A 15,494-nucleotide genomic window follows, 5' to 3' on the forward strand; every position below is an offset into this window, starting at 1 on the left:
AAGCAGAAGTGTACTTTTGAGGCGCGTAGCACCAATGGCATGACACAAGCCTGAGCTGAAAAAGGTGGTGCCGATTCGTGATCCACGAAACTCACCGGAGACAACAAAGGCATGACACAATAACTGTGGCGAGATGTACAATAAACTTGTGCATGGCGACTGACCAGGACACCGGTGAACATTTTTAAATGGCACAAAAAAGTTGCTCGCTTTATGTATGCACATGCTGAATATTTTTTCTAAACACATGTAGCATTTTCTAAATGCTTGATTAACGTTTTGAAATGCTTGCCTAACATTTTATATACATGATCAGAATATTCAATCATTTTTTAACAAATACTCAACATTTTTTCTATACAAATTTGACATTTTTAAAATGCTTGATTAACATTTTTGTATAAATGATCAAAATTTCCCATCATTTTTGTAATACATGGTAAACATATTTTGTATACACATTAGCATTTTTCAAATACTTGATTAACATTCATGAATACATGATCAATTTTTTATACATTTCTCGTATGACTGATAAACATTTTCTTTATACACGTTTAACATTTTTCAAATCCTTGGTCAACATTTTTAAAATATTTTTTATAGATTCTTTTGTAATATATATTTAGAATATTTTAAAGTATAAAGAAACAAAAGTAAAAAATAAAGCAAAATAGGAAAACTGAAAACATAAAAAGAAACAAAAATAAAGGAGGCTGTACCCACACGCGCTGCTGGGCAGGCTCATCTGGAGCTCCCCCGACCCTGACCCCGACGCGATGCTTCCATCTGTTCCCACCGCGTGCTGCTGCTCGTCGACCCCGCCGCCCCGAGCTGATCCACCGCGCCACCCTCATCTGGTAGGTGAGTTTTCGTGCAAAATCGTGCATTGTGTCTCAAACTGTAGATCGTGCTGATATTGGTGTCAGTCTTTTGGGCCCGATTCATCAAAGGAAACTATCTGCAGATAACTGCTTCGTTTTGTTGAAAGCATTTTTTTTTTGCTTTGCCAACAGTAGGACGAATTCAGGATTGAACCTGGGTGAACTTTATGGAACCATGAACATTGAATCCTTTTTTTTTTTTGCGGTTGCAGCACCTAGGACGCTATAGAGAGGACATGTCTTAACAAACTAGTAGGGAAAAAAGAGGATTGTAGCAAAGCCAGGAAAACCCGCTGTCCATGCCTCATCATGTTCATCACCATATATAGACACAGACAATAGGGCAAAAACCTGGCGAACCATGCTATCCTATCATTACAAAGTACAAACCAAAGTAGTAGGAATTATAAGCAGTTTTAATAACAAGTATAGCCCATGTAGTACTTCAGTTTAAGTGGTCATTCAGCACAGCAACACTATCATTCAGGGCACTAGCGGCAGCGGCGTCGATAAGGAATGCATGACCGCCCGTGAAGGAGCACTAGCGGTGCCAAAAGGAGCAGTGGCCTGCTGTCCGCAGCAGCAGCAGCAGCAATCTTCCACTCCACCGGCCGTGGCTGCTGCAGCGGCGGCGAGCAGCAGTAGCACGCAGCTTCCAGCCATGGCGTCGGGGCCGACGGGAGCGAGATAGAGCAAGGCGGAGGAGAAGAAGCTCAGATGGCGGCCATGTCTACCATGGAGAGCGCCATGCCTTTTTCAAACCTGTTGTGTTAATCTTACTGAACCTGAACCTGTTTGTTGTTTCTGAACTTTCTGAAAATAAAGCCAGAGGTACGCTGTGTTCGTGCTGCGGCTGAATAGGACTAGTGGTTATTTTTCCTTGTCAGTCATGTAATCGTTGGCCACGATCTCGTCCGTGGGATCGCACGGGTTAAACGGATCGAGGCCGGCTTGTTAGGATCTGAAGGAATAAAAGGTAGAAGCAGAAAAGACGCAAACTTGGCGCGTCGCAAAATCTCTCTGTTCACTGCGTTCGCGTAGGTCTTCTTCCTCCTTCAGTTCATCTCGCGCGTGTGTGTGTTAGCTATAGCGGGCTATTTGTGAAGGCGACCATTTAGCAGCTTCCTGCTGAAAAGGCTATAGCGAGGCTATAGCCGGCTATTTAAAACTATGACAGAGACCTGATTGCTTTTATTTTTTGTAGGGATCGACATGTGGGCTCCACACGTCATGACAATTAACTAACGGTCCAATATAATGGTTACCTGATGAGTTGACCCAATCTGTCATAAACGCGGGTTAAACTTCACGCTTCGACAACTAGGGTTTTTTGGAACAGCAAACCAGATTTGTGATAGTTTTTTTTGGAAAATTAAGAAAACAGGTAGTTTTTATAACATAGCCCGTAATGTGGTAGTTTTTTTTCTATTTACTCCAAATATTCACCAGAAATTTAGATATGAAGGGTGGGATGGGTGTCGATTGCTTGCCTCATTGCTGCTTTCACCTTTTTTTAATAGCAGAACAATAGGCATTAGACTATCTATAGTGGGGACACTAGTAGAAAACAGGGCTTTGGTCACAGGGCAGTATTCACATTAGTCCCGGTTCAGTCACGAACCGGGACTAATGTTAGCATTCGTCCCGATTCGTGGGGCTAAGGCATTAGTCCCGGTTCACCTGGGCCCTTTAGTCCCGGTTGGTGCCACGAACCGGGACTAAAGGGTGTGATGCCCATTAGACCTTTAGTCCCGGTTGGTGCCACCAACCGGGACTAATGGGCTTTGAGGCATTAGTACCGGTTCATGGCACGAACCGGTACTAAAGGTCCCATTTTCAAACTCTAACCCCCCCTCCCCCCGGACCGCCTTTTCAGTTTTAGAAAAAACAAAAGAAAATGATGGAAATGTCAATAAAATAAAATAAAATAAGTTTCCCATGTGATATGTGGTCAAAAACCTGGACTAAAGGGCCTTACCAACCAGAACAAAAGCCCCTTTTTCTACTAGTGGGAGTAAGTTAGACTAGTAACATGCATATGTTACTACATGTATATTGAGGAGTAACATATGTGCGGTGTCATGCAACACTTTATTTATTAGGTTGTGAACTCATCTTGTCTTGATATGTGTGATGTTACCTATGATCACCTTGGCAACTAGGCACCGCGCCCGCGCTGAAGACCACCTCCGCCACCGTGAGCAAGGACAACCGTAGGAAAATTGTGGGAAATGATCCATTCATGCTGTGGAAAATGATCGTGTGGCTCACGCTCTTGAGACTGGGACACCATACAAAAGTTGTGGAATAAAGCACGATGGACCAATAATGCTCTTACCAGCTAGCCTAGCCTGTTGCTTTCAAAGCCACACCTTATCTTCTTCTTCTTCCCTTCTCCTGCAGCTGCATGCTTCCTTCCTCCTCTCTTCGTTTCATCTTCCATCGTTACCTCGCCATAATATATTTTCTATTGTGCACGGCAGACAGACGAAAGAGTCACTCAAAAACGGTGAAAACTACTTGGACTCGCTCGCTCACCATGCATGTGAAACTCAATTTGTATCAATTTGAGGTGATACATAGATTCTTGAAAAACGTATTTATATTATGGGACGGAGGGAGAACCTCTGATCATCGATGTCCTCTTCAGCAGCAGTGGCAACAGTTTGAGGCTACCTTGGAATTTTTCGATTTCCCCTTCTTCTTTTTGGGTTGCAGTTATTGGTGTCGGCTTGTATTCACTTTAATTACAACGTCATGCATGAAAGTGATCGCGCCTCGCGACTTGATGTCGGATGGATGAAATTTACTCAATTTGTAGATGAAATAAACAAGATATTATGTGTGTCCGTACAGAGGGGAAAAAGTTGGTCGAGCTTTGATTTACTTTGGACCAACATGCGTGCAAATATTTTTCTCTTACAAACTTGAATAAAGTGGTATTCCTTACATGGAGGAGAAGGACTGCTCAACCTCGCAATATTAGGACTTGTGATGAGCTAGCATGTCACCGACGAGCAGGCCTATGGAAGTGCTCTGTCAAGATCCACGCGATGGTTATGAGCTCACCGCCACGGCTGAGCTGCTTGGCATGGGACTCCCTGCTGCATCTGATTGACGCAGCGACAAGCATACGCACCCATGCGTCCAAGATGAGCTTTAGAAGCACTTCCACAGACAGATTGCCAGTTGTGTATGCCTCAGGCACTATGCGCCAAAGAATGTTACGACAACGCTTATCCATGCGATCTTCCGAGCGTGCACTTCTATGGATTTCATTGGCGGAATGTTCCACTGCCTCAGGTAGCAGTTCCTTGGCAAACAAGGTTCCATAGATGACCGTAGTATACGGGCGGTCGGAGTCGTGGTACCAAGACGGCCTCCTTATATCCAGGGCACGCAGTATGGGCCAAAACCTGCCGTCCTTTGGCACGAAGTCGCTTCACTCCATATGTCCTGCAGAGCATCGCTGGTTTGCTCACACATGCTGCGGACCTTAAGGGCTGGTAGCATGTCGTGCCGTGCCACGGCCAGATACATCATGTAGTTGGAGAGGGCCTTGATCGCCCCCACACACGGGGATTGTACTGTGTTTGCTTCGGGATACGAGAGGACGATATTGGTGGTGATGTGCCAGACAAAGATCACATCCTGAAGCTCGATATTACCTTCCGGTAATTTCACGTCGAACAGCCCAGAGAGATCATCATTATTCTTAATCGCCCGCCATATCGCTTCATACAACAACTCCCTGACATCCCTTTGAATCACTAAGGTCCCCTTGTGCTGATATTTCTTCCACCAATCATCGAGCTTCATCATCCGTAATACTCTGATGCTTGTCTTGGTCGTGTCACGAGAGCACACGTCAAACAAATTATACTGCCCAACGGATCCTGACCACCCTCTCCTAGATGCCGCCTTCACAAGCCGACGGGAAGACTGAATTCTCCTACAAAGCATCTTAGCCCATCCTCCTTTATTTTCCAATAAATCACATGTCCAGCTTGACATTGCAGCCTTGACTAACGACACCGTGTCCAGAAACAGTGCACCACCAAACAAGATGTAGGTGATAATAACATCAATTTTGGCATGACCATGTTTACCATAGAAATGAAACAACCGTAATGCAGCAAGAGTGGAGATCAGTGAGATGACACGGAGAAAGTAGCCATACCAACCGTGGATCATCGTTGCCTTGGTGTAGAGGATGTCATACATGAGGGAGAGCTCCATCTCGACTACCTTGCCAATATGCCCCCCTTTCCAATGTCGGGAAACTTTACCCGAATCCTCAGAATAATCAGTCAGTGCAGCCATGCAAGTTGGGAGCACATGGTGAGCAAATAACAGAAGCTCTTCTTCATCCGGGTCTCGTGTATGATTTTTCTTTGACCCTACCGGCGCATCCCTAGAGGGTTGAGCCTTGATCGAGCTTCGGATATTGTCAAGGGTGGCACGCTTGAGGGCCCATGTCCTCTCCAAGTACTTGAGGAAACCAACCATGAACATCAAGCTGGCTGCTACCACCATGGCTGGTTCGTGGGTCATATGTTTATACATGACATAACAAACTCCAACGGTTTGGACACCAAGAGTTAGAAGGTGGCGTGGCCAGAGCTGGTTGTCCTCGAGGGCGTAGGCGGTGATGTTGTCCTGGCTACCAAGATGTAAGAGGAGAAATGGCGCCCAGAATGCCACCAGCTCGTGTTCGGGCAACCAACCATTGATGGAAAGGTGGCCAAGAGTGTATATAGCGGTGGAGTCGGCCATGAGATAGGCGAGCCAAAGGAGCACCCTCAGGAAGATCCTCGGCAAGGTGGAGGATCTGCGCCGGCGGGTAGAGGCAAGGATAAGGAGAATGATTTGCAGACCGAAGCTGAGTAGTACGAGGACTTGGATCGCACATTTGTTCCACACGGGCAGTGGCCCTCCAAACATCGCTTAATTTGTTGTAAAAATATCTGTAAATCATAAAGCCAAAGAATGAATTGTTATTGCTACCTCCATGGATTATCTATAATAGGCATAATAAGAAAAAGCAAGGAATGGGAATGCATGCATGACTACAACATACAGTGGCGTAGCGTGATCAAAGGACGAGAGGGGGCCAATTCCATACAAAAACACACAATATGCATGAAAAGTCACATCTATCTTATCTTCCACAACAAAACGATTCAACCGAGCTCCTTGTATTTGTGCAAGAAGAAGAAGAAGAAGAAGAAGAAGAAGAAGAAGGAGGAGGAGGAGGAGGAGGAGGAGGAGGAGGAGGCAGCATCTTATCATAAGGAGGGATTGATGAGCTTACCTGACCACCTGCAGGCCTCAATTTAACTGCTGCTGTGCGCGCGCGCTGACCAAGATTGATGATAGCTACAACGGCCGCTCACATCGATGGAGGGAGTCGCTGTGGTTCACTTGTCTCTCATCTGTCATCACCTACTCATATATAGCCGCCATGGTTGGGAAGGGCGAAGGCCCGTGTGCGTGGTGTGTGTAGGTGATGTATAGACCTGGATTATTGTTATTGGGGGCTCAGCAGTTCTGTCGCCGTTGAGCCAAGGAGAAGAAGGACGCGTTTGGTTTGGCCTCGTGCTTGATTTTTTCCACAATTTTGTATGCATTCCGGTCGTTGGAGTCAACGCCCGGCCCGGTCCATTCCACGTGATTGGAAGTGTCTTCTTCATTGAAAATACAGAAATGAAACAACGAGATTTGTTAATTCTCAATCGACTGAGCCATAGCCCTCCGATCTGGACGCGTCAAGATCCGTGTCGGACTGCTGTCGCTTGCATTGTTTTCAACCATCTCGACGGATGTTCATGGGACCTATTTACCGAGACCTCCCATTCGGCGCCGCAGAAGCCAACCGGTGCTCACCGCAGCGCCTTGTGGCCCGGCCCATGGACACTAGCTGGTCGGGTCACTCCAGCCATAAGTTTGATTTGTTTTTTTTTCTAGGGACTTGGTTTCATCTGTTGACTTGACCCTGCGGACCATCGACTGACACATTGACCGTTGACTTGAACCATTGACTGTTGGCTCGACCATTGACCATCATTTTAACTTGACTTGATTTCCAAAAGAAAATCATGTATTCAAAAAAGTTCACGAATTCAAACAAAGTTCAAAAAAATAAAAAATAAAATTGTGTTTTTGAAAACAACTCAAGACTTGAAAAAGTTCATAATTTCAAAAAAGTTCGCAAAAATGAGAATATCTCATATTTAGGTCTGGAACCAGCTCCTTAACTAGTAATAACACTAGTATTTAGGTTTTTTGGTAAAACTATATTTCTGTTGGGTTAGTTATTTTTTATTAGGTACGTTGACTTTTTTGTTAGGTCATTGGGTTGAGTGACAAGCCTCTCGAATATCCAATTCTGAAGCCAGGCTCATCTGCACCCGGTTAAGAGAAAATTCAAAACAAATAATTAAATATTAAAAAAACCACTTTTTTGCATGTAAAAAGATTTGGTGTGTGGGGTCGGAACTAAATTTCAAACGGAAAAGCTAACGCCCACACGTGTGGGCGTTCACCATCTCGACCACACGCAAGCATCACCGTTGGCAACTTTATGCACGAATCTTGGCACAATCCAGTCGGTTTTCTGCGCCACGTAGGACGAAGCGCGTGTGCGGTGGGCGAGACAGTTCGCCCGCACGTTGGTTGCCCTCCCGCGGTCAGCGGTTGCCACTCGGGGCGTGCGGTGGAACTGCAATGCGCCCGCTCGCCACGCTCCGACCACGGTTGACGTCAAACACGTCGCACACCTCTGCCCCCTCTCCCCTCACGGTTCCATTTACTCACCCCGCACCGCATTTACTGGCCGAACCCACTCGCACTTCAGACCATTGGAGGAGAAGGCGAGGGGAGAAGGCGACGGCGGAGGCGGAAGAATCGACGGTGTTCGCGGCCGTCGGTGGTGCTCGCCGGAACGGAGCGGCTTCGCCGGAGCGCCCGTGGGTTGAAGGTAATGCTCGCTACAACTCTCGCAATCCCTTCCTGCATTTTCCCCCCTTCCCTCCCTGTTCGATTCGTCGATCGGGATTCGTAGAGATTCAGGCGATTCGGCGATGCGTCGGCGTTCCCGCCGGTGGCGAAGTCGTCTGCTAGCCGTTTTTGGTGGCACCGGGTAGTTTCGTCGCCGCCAGGGCGGCGGCCTCGTCGGTGTGGTTATGCCTGTCCGGATGCACGCAGTAGTCTTGCCCTTGGATTGGGCAGGTGTTCCCCGGTTTGTTTGATGCGCTTTGGTTCGAATTTGTGTTTGGAATCAGTTTAGGGAAGAACTTTGAGGTTGAATTTGAAGTCGCTGTAGTTACCATTGAACCCTAGATCTAGTTAGTTGGGTTTTGAAACTGTTGTATGAGGCGAACTTGGTAGGTTGATTAACTATCATGATTGTATGGCAACTAACTTCCTGAGCAAATGTGATAGTTGCCACAAACGTGTGTTTCCCATGCTGCAACAAATTACTGAAATGACTGTGATAGTTGCCATACATAAGCTTTCCCATGCGGCAACTATTTTTTTTGAATGACTGTGATAGTTGCCACACACATGTTCTTCCACGTGGCAACTAAATTTGCTGAATTACTGTGATAGTAGCCACAAACATGCCTTTTCATTGTGGCAACTAATTTTTTCTGAATGATTTGTGATAGTTGCCACACTGTGATAGTTGCCACAATTCGGTAGTTAATGCAATTTCAGCAGCCAACTGCACTGGACGGCAACTAATGTGCACATCAAGTGTGTCTGTTGCCACTTGGATAGTATATTCATGTGGCAAATATAATGTGAACACACTGTCTGTTGCAATACTACAGATAGGCCATTGTGGCAAATTGGCTGCATAATGTGGCAACCAAATTTGTATATCAATTGTGTCAGATGCCATTCATATGTTTTGCATGTGGCAAGTTTTTGGCTGACCACATCATGTTTATTGCCATGCTATAGTCAGTACAATGTGGCAAATTCATTGTACTGCAGGCGCAATTTTTTTTTGTTTTTTGCCACAAAGACTTTGTGCTATCTGAACACACTGTGGCAATTTTTGAGGTTCGTGATTAGATTTGGTTTCATTGCTTTTGTTGTAGTATGTGTTGCATTTCAGCACGGCAATTTCACCCTAGCACATTTCTGCTGCTGTGGCAGTTATCACTGTGGCAATTTTTTCAGGTTCTTGATTAGATGCTTGCCTATTTGCATTTTTACATTTCCACCATGACAATTTGGTCTGTTCCTATCTCAGCAGAATGGCTCGTGGCGATCATCAAAATGATGATGATGATTTTATGGATCCACCACAGCGTAATCGGGCAATTGCACGGAGAAAAGAGGGTGATGAGGTAAATGTCCACACATCCCCCCTCGTCCTGCTTTATGTTAGTGGGTGACACCTCGAGCTTGCAGTCGTCTGACACGAACTAAAATTTCATGACATTGCAAAACATGGCAACAACTGATCACTTTTTCGCAAAACACGGCAACAACTTATCACTTTTTGTCTATTTTTTGCAGAAGAAGAAACGTATTCGCAACAGAGCCTCCCAAGAACAACTGACTGCGTTGACTGACAAATTCACCGACGATCAGAAGGGAGATGCTGCTGAGATGGGTATGCAGGCTATGATGGATGTCCGGTGCACGAACCTTGTCAACCCTGTATGCGACTGGCTTGGTGAGATCTACGACCCCGCCTCTAGGGAATTCGTGATCCCGGGACGTGGAAGACTACCGTTGAACGAGGAATATGTGTTCTGCACTTTGGGTGTGCCTCGTGGACATATCAAAGTCCCGTACGAGGTCAATAATGAGATCGAGGAAGCGCTGTTCCCCCGTTTGTTTCCTGGGTTGGAATCCATGCCGAACACGTCTGCAGTGGCAGATTCGCTGCAGGCCATGACGACGCATGGAGATGTTTTCAAGATGAAGCTACTCATGTACCTCATCTCAGCTGTTTTCGCGCCGACCACTTCTCTTCGCCCAAGCAACAAATGCTTCCCCATCCTGGTGAATGATCCATATTCACTTCTTTATTTTCCTTCAATCTTTTGGCTCCGATGTCATGTGTGAAGCTAGTGACTGCCAGTGTTTTTTGATGTTTTTTTCCTTTTGATTTCTGATGCGGCAACTTTTTTTGCCCTGAAATTTTGTGTGGTGCAGGCGGATCTGAAAAATATGAAGAACATGAATTGGTGTAAGTTTATTGCCGACTTCCTGCACGATGCATTCTCAAATAAGATGTACCAAAAGGGTTGTCGACTGCATTTAATGGTATTTTTTTACCAGTTCTTTTCTGTGAACACTGTTTTTTAACACACTTTTATTCATGCATGGCAACCTGATCATAACAAGATGGCAACCTGATCATAACAAGATGGCAACCGCCATAACGACAAGATGGCAACTAGCGTAATGACAATATGGCAACTGCCATCATATTATTATGGCAGCTGTCATCATACTATGATGGCAACTGCCATCATAGCAACATTGCAACTGCTATCACACTATGATGGCAATTAGCATATGCAGATGGCAACTTTTTCTTCTCTTCTCTTCTTCATGCACATCAACTTGATTATCATGGGAACATATATTATCCTATTTTTTTCCACACAGTACCCATGATGGCAACTGATATTTCTTTCTTTTTAAAATTGTTTTGCATCAGCTCATGTACGTCGACTGTTTTGATCTGTCCACCGTGGATTTCACTGGGACTGGAGGCCCGCCGCCTGCGCACAAGTTTTCTGTTTCTGTGTGGACTATCAACGCTGTCAAGGCTATGCTTGCCGCAGACAAGGCTACTGAGACCACATATGGAAAACTGCAGGTTAGTTCTGGTTTCTTTGTCCACACGGCATGCTTACAATTTGGCATGAGGCAACTGTATGTGGTTCATAAGAGATGACTACCTTTGTTATCCATGGCTGTCTGAGTACTGTATCCATGTCTCACTCCACATGGCAACTCTTTTTATTCGTGCTGAGACTTACATTCTCTCTCTTACGTCCTAGCTATTTTTTTGCTCTTTCCAGCTGATGGCCAAGCATGCTATAGACTACAGCGTGTTTGGGGGGCCTCAAAACTTTGGAAAGTGGATGGACGTGCACTCAGCTCCATCTTGCCCTGCTGACGTAATCAAAAGATCTACATCTATGGTTTGTCGTGGAGTATTTTTTGATGTCGTGCAAGTGATTGCAATACGGGTGGTTGTTGATGCTTCTTTGTTTCGTGCACAGGCGAGGGCACCTGTTGAGCATCTAATAGGGCAGTTTGCATCCAGAATGACCGGCTTGCTTGGGAAGTTGGTTGAGGGGTGGACGTCCCTCAGTTGCTCTGACAGCGACGCGGTTGCGAGGCAGTTCACTTCATTTGTCCCAGAATGTACACATCAGCCAACCAGTTGCCGTGGTCGGTATGACTACAACAGTTCCCAAGAGCCTGCTGACACACAAGATGAACTAGGTGGAGATGCTGGTCTCAGCAGGGATGACGATAATGACATGGAGAATGTGCAACAGTACACCGATGATGATGAACATGCTGAAGTTCGCACAAGTGGTAACAAGGGCAAGGATGCAATAGATGTCCCCCAACAGGAGAAAGTCAAAGAACATACGTCTGCAAGAGGCGAGGGGGTTTTGCCATCAAAGAGGGGGAGGGCTCCAGAGGGTGTTGGGCAGGGTTCTCCTGGCAAGAGGTCTAGGACCGATCCCGTAGCTGCCAGGAAGAGGTTCGACTTTTATTTTAGTGTTTCACTTTGTCTATTTTCTTTGAACAGACTCATCCTTTTTTTGCACTTGTTTTTGTCCAGTGCGGCAACGAGTTTGCTTTCTGACAATTGCCATCTTTTTTTTCCTCCATCTCATACGTGCAGCGAGCCGACAGCTGGTGGACGAGCAGTTACGAAGAAACAGGCGCCAACGCCAATCCGTGTTTCTGCTCGATTGGACAAAGGCGCCCCCATTGCCGGTGACACCCCTTCCACCAGGTCATCTCCTCGCACGACGACGACCAACACCGGGGATCCTGTCGTGTTGCCAGACCTGAGGAAGGCAGTCAAGAAGTAGGTTTTTGCATGCGATTTCATTGACATAGCGCTAATATTTTCTTGATTTTCCAATGCATCCGTTTAGCTTGTCACATTGTCTTCTGTCATCGCCCCCCACGTGGCAACTGCTGTTTTCCAAATGATTTTTTCCTTCCTTTTTTAAGTGTATGGCAACTCCTATTGGTTTTTACATGGCAACTGGCATCTAGGCTAAATGGTAACTTTACTGTACCTAATGGCAACTGCCATCTTTACTGTTGGCTTGTGAGCTCATCCCACACCTAGGATTGAAATTGCATTCATGGCAGATCAGACATTTTTATCATTCTTCAAGTGGGCTAACATGGCAACTGCTGCTAGATTTTGTATGGCAACTGCTAACTATGACACATGGCAACTCACGTTCCCTTACATGGCAACTACCAGCTTTTCCACTTGTTTTTCATTTTTTTTAAAGATTTTCTACCATGGCAGACATATATTTGTTCATTTTTAATACCTTTTTCATGTGCTCTATTTTTTATTTGCAGGATGAAGAAGACTACTACACGCGGGGCCAAGCATATCAGTAAGGACCCGCTCGAACGCCTGCATTCAAAGTTGTCAACGGGGGGAAACTCAGATGTACATGAGGTGCCAGGCGACAATACTGCTGCTGCACCGTCAACCGCTCCCACCAACTCTGATGCAAGTGGCCGACCATCCCCGGCGGCTGCAGATGTGCAGGCTAGAACAACAGGCATCCGTACATCAGGGAGTGACGAGTCAGTATCTGCCAGGACAACTGAAATATTGCCAACTCTTCTGGCAATGAAGGATGCAGCTGTGAGCCATGCCACCCCAACAGCAAGCGTTGAAGTGGACGCCTCCGAGACGAACCTAAGCAAGGAAGATTCCCGCTCATCTGACACTGGTTCCAAGCACGTGCGTGGTGGCACTCCTATGTCCACGACAGAAGCGGCTGAGGCGGCAGTTCACAATGATATGCCATCTACAGGTGAGAGTCCTGGCACAACAGCTCCAGCTCCTGTCGGTGCAGATACTACTAAGGCGACTGGTTCGCGTGCCGGTCTTCCACCTAGGCATCGTAGCCCCCGCAAGCAACCAACAGACATACCCAACGCACCGGATGTATCTAGGAGCAGGAGAGATGAGTCTGGTTATGTTCCTGCATCCACACTGTTCCCTCCACCTGCCAAAAGCAATATGATGGAGAAACCGGAAGACCGGAGCACAACTGACGCAGGTGTCAAGCCGGGCATGAGCGACGCAGGTGAACGCCCGGAGCAGACTGCGCCTTTACCCGCAGTGGAAATCCCCAGCTTAAATCTGCACACTTCCAGGCTCCCAGTCAATGTGGGTGTCCTCTACAGCCCAAACAAGAAGATTGTCATGAAAGCTGCGGCTGATACCGCTGACAACACGCCCCGTGCTGCAAATAGGCCCGATCATTCTGTAGCGGCCGATTCAGATATGTTTGTCGATCTTTCACCCTTGGATTCTGCCCCGCAAGTTGTTCGTGGTCCGGCCAGTAGGCATGAGAGGCACCCAATGACCTTCACCCCACCGAGCTTCAGCCTTGGCGTCAGTCAAGATCAACCGTTGGCACAAGATCCTATGCCAGTTGCCTTTGCTTTCCCGGGAGGCATGTCCGCAATGATGGCGCAGCCAATGGTCGAGGGCAGGAAGGCTGTCAAGTTCGTAGAGCCGATAGTGCAAGGTACACTTATCATGTCCTTCTGATTTTCTTGTATACATCTTTGTAGGTTTACTTTTGTCCCAATCATATTTTTTGGGGGTTCTCACTTGTGATGGCAACTGACATGTGATGACATGGCAAACTGGATTTGATGCACCATGTCACCTACATTTTTTCTACTGCCATGCTGCATTTCACATTTTTGTGCAACCACGTGGCAACTGAAGTTGATTCAACCTGCCAACAGTAGTTGCTGTCACATGGCAAATACAGTGCATCACACATTGCAACTGGATTTGCCGCACCATGTCACCTGCATTTTTTGTTTCCATGCTGCATTTTTTCCATACGACAAGCACATGGATTTGCCGCACCATGTCACCTGCATTTTTTGTTTCCATGCTGCATTTTTTCCATACGGCAAGCACATGGCAAGTGGAGTTGTCACAACATGGCAACCGTAGTTGCTGTGACATGGCAACTACAGTGTAACTAGTTGGCAACTACAGTGCAACTAGATGGCAAATGTAGTTGTACCACACATGGCAACTGCCCACTTTTTGTACCTACATCTCACATCATGCACCCTACCTTCTCACAATCCATCTGTTTTTGATTTCTAGGTATCCTAATTCATTTTTTTATCCTTGCAGCCACCCCTGAGGAGATTTCACCGTCACTTGATGAAGCTTACCGCAGGATCGAGGAGGCAGCATTGCATAGGAGGTCCTCACGAGGGCAAGGGCAATCAAGTTCCAACGTGACTGCAGATACGGTATCTGAGGATACCATTAGGAGTGCCACCCCTGGTTCTGTGAGGCAGCAGAGGGTAGTTCACCCACCTCCCACGGAAGACTACGAGCCCGAATTCAGGGCCACTAAGGAACAGACCCAGCTTTACGATATTGTCAAGCGGTTTGGAAATGCGAGGGCCAGCAGCAAGCACATGAAGGAGCTGAAAGCGTAAATGACCACACCCCATAATCTCTCATTTTGCCTTGCTCCTTTTTTACCATTCGTCTTCTTCGTACTTTCTATACACGATCCGCTTACGTTTCAGCTCTTTCATTTTTTACCTAGTAGGCATGATTCTTTCATGTTATATCGTTTTCATACAGCTCATGTTTGGACAGAACCAAGGTCATTCAATGCGAAGCAACGCATGTTGACCTGGGCGATCTCGCCGAGTCCATGAGGCCAAACGGTAAAATGTCGACGAATGTAGTTGCATGCGGGATCGACTACATCAACAATCACACCGATGTGTGTGCCGACAAGATAATCATGCACTACAGTGTGACCTACAAAATATGGGATGGTGAATTCCACCACAAAATCCTAAGGAAGAATTTTGCTCAACACGGTGAATTCAAGCTCACACTGAAAAAATATGTGAGTACTCCTTCCCTGTCTGCACTGTTTATTCACATGGTATGGTTTTTTGCCATCATATGTACTCTGTTTATGTGGCAGTTGTTTTCATGTGGCAATAGCTGCCGTGCACACTGACTTTTTGATTTTTGCATCCCGTGCAAACCATGTGGCAACTTCATAGTAAAATACACGGCAAATTTTGTTCATACATGGACGGCAACTTTCTTTCAACTACCCCCACCTATAACCAAACATTCTACGTGATTCTAATTTTTTTGTCCCTCTGCTGTTCTTCATGTGAACTCTGCTTCTCATTTCATTCACTTTTAAATGCAGGTCATGTTCCCCATGTTCCAGGAGCTTGCACCACATGACCCACACGACAAGTGTGGTCACCACTATGCGATCTGTCTTGACCTGAAGAACCAACGTTTTGAGGTGCTTGATTCAATCCATTCGGAAGCTG

General features: G+C 46.3%; 1 protein-coding gene across 1 annotated transcript; it reads right to left on the reverse strand.

The window, feature by feature from the left end:
* Positions 1-3,745: 3,745 nt before the first annotated feature.
* Positions 3,746-6,381, reverse strand: LOC119322234. Its single transcript, XM_037595732.1, has 2 exons — positions 6,199-6,381; positions 3,746-5,851 (listed from the first exon to the last, which is right to left on the reverse strand). Exon 2 carries the CDS (start codon positions 5,826-5,828, stop codon positions 4,269-4,271), a length of 1,560 nt encoding a protein of 519 aa, XP_037451629.1. The 5' UTR covers positions 5,829-5,851; positions 6,199-6,381; the 3' UTR covers positions 3,746-4,268.
* Between the last annotated feature and the right edge of the window lie 9,113 nt (positions 6,382-15,494).

Source organism: Triticum dicoccoides, chromosome 6B (genome assembly GCF_002162155.2).
Source record: "Triticum dicoccoides isolate Atlit2015 ecotype Zavitan chromosome 6B, WEW_v2.0, whole genome shotgun sequence".
NCBI classification, from domain to species: Eukaryota; Viridiplantae; Streptophyta; class Magnoliopsida; order Poales; family Poaceae; genus Triticum; species Triticum dicoccoides.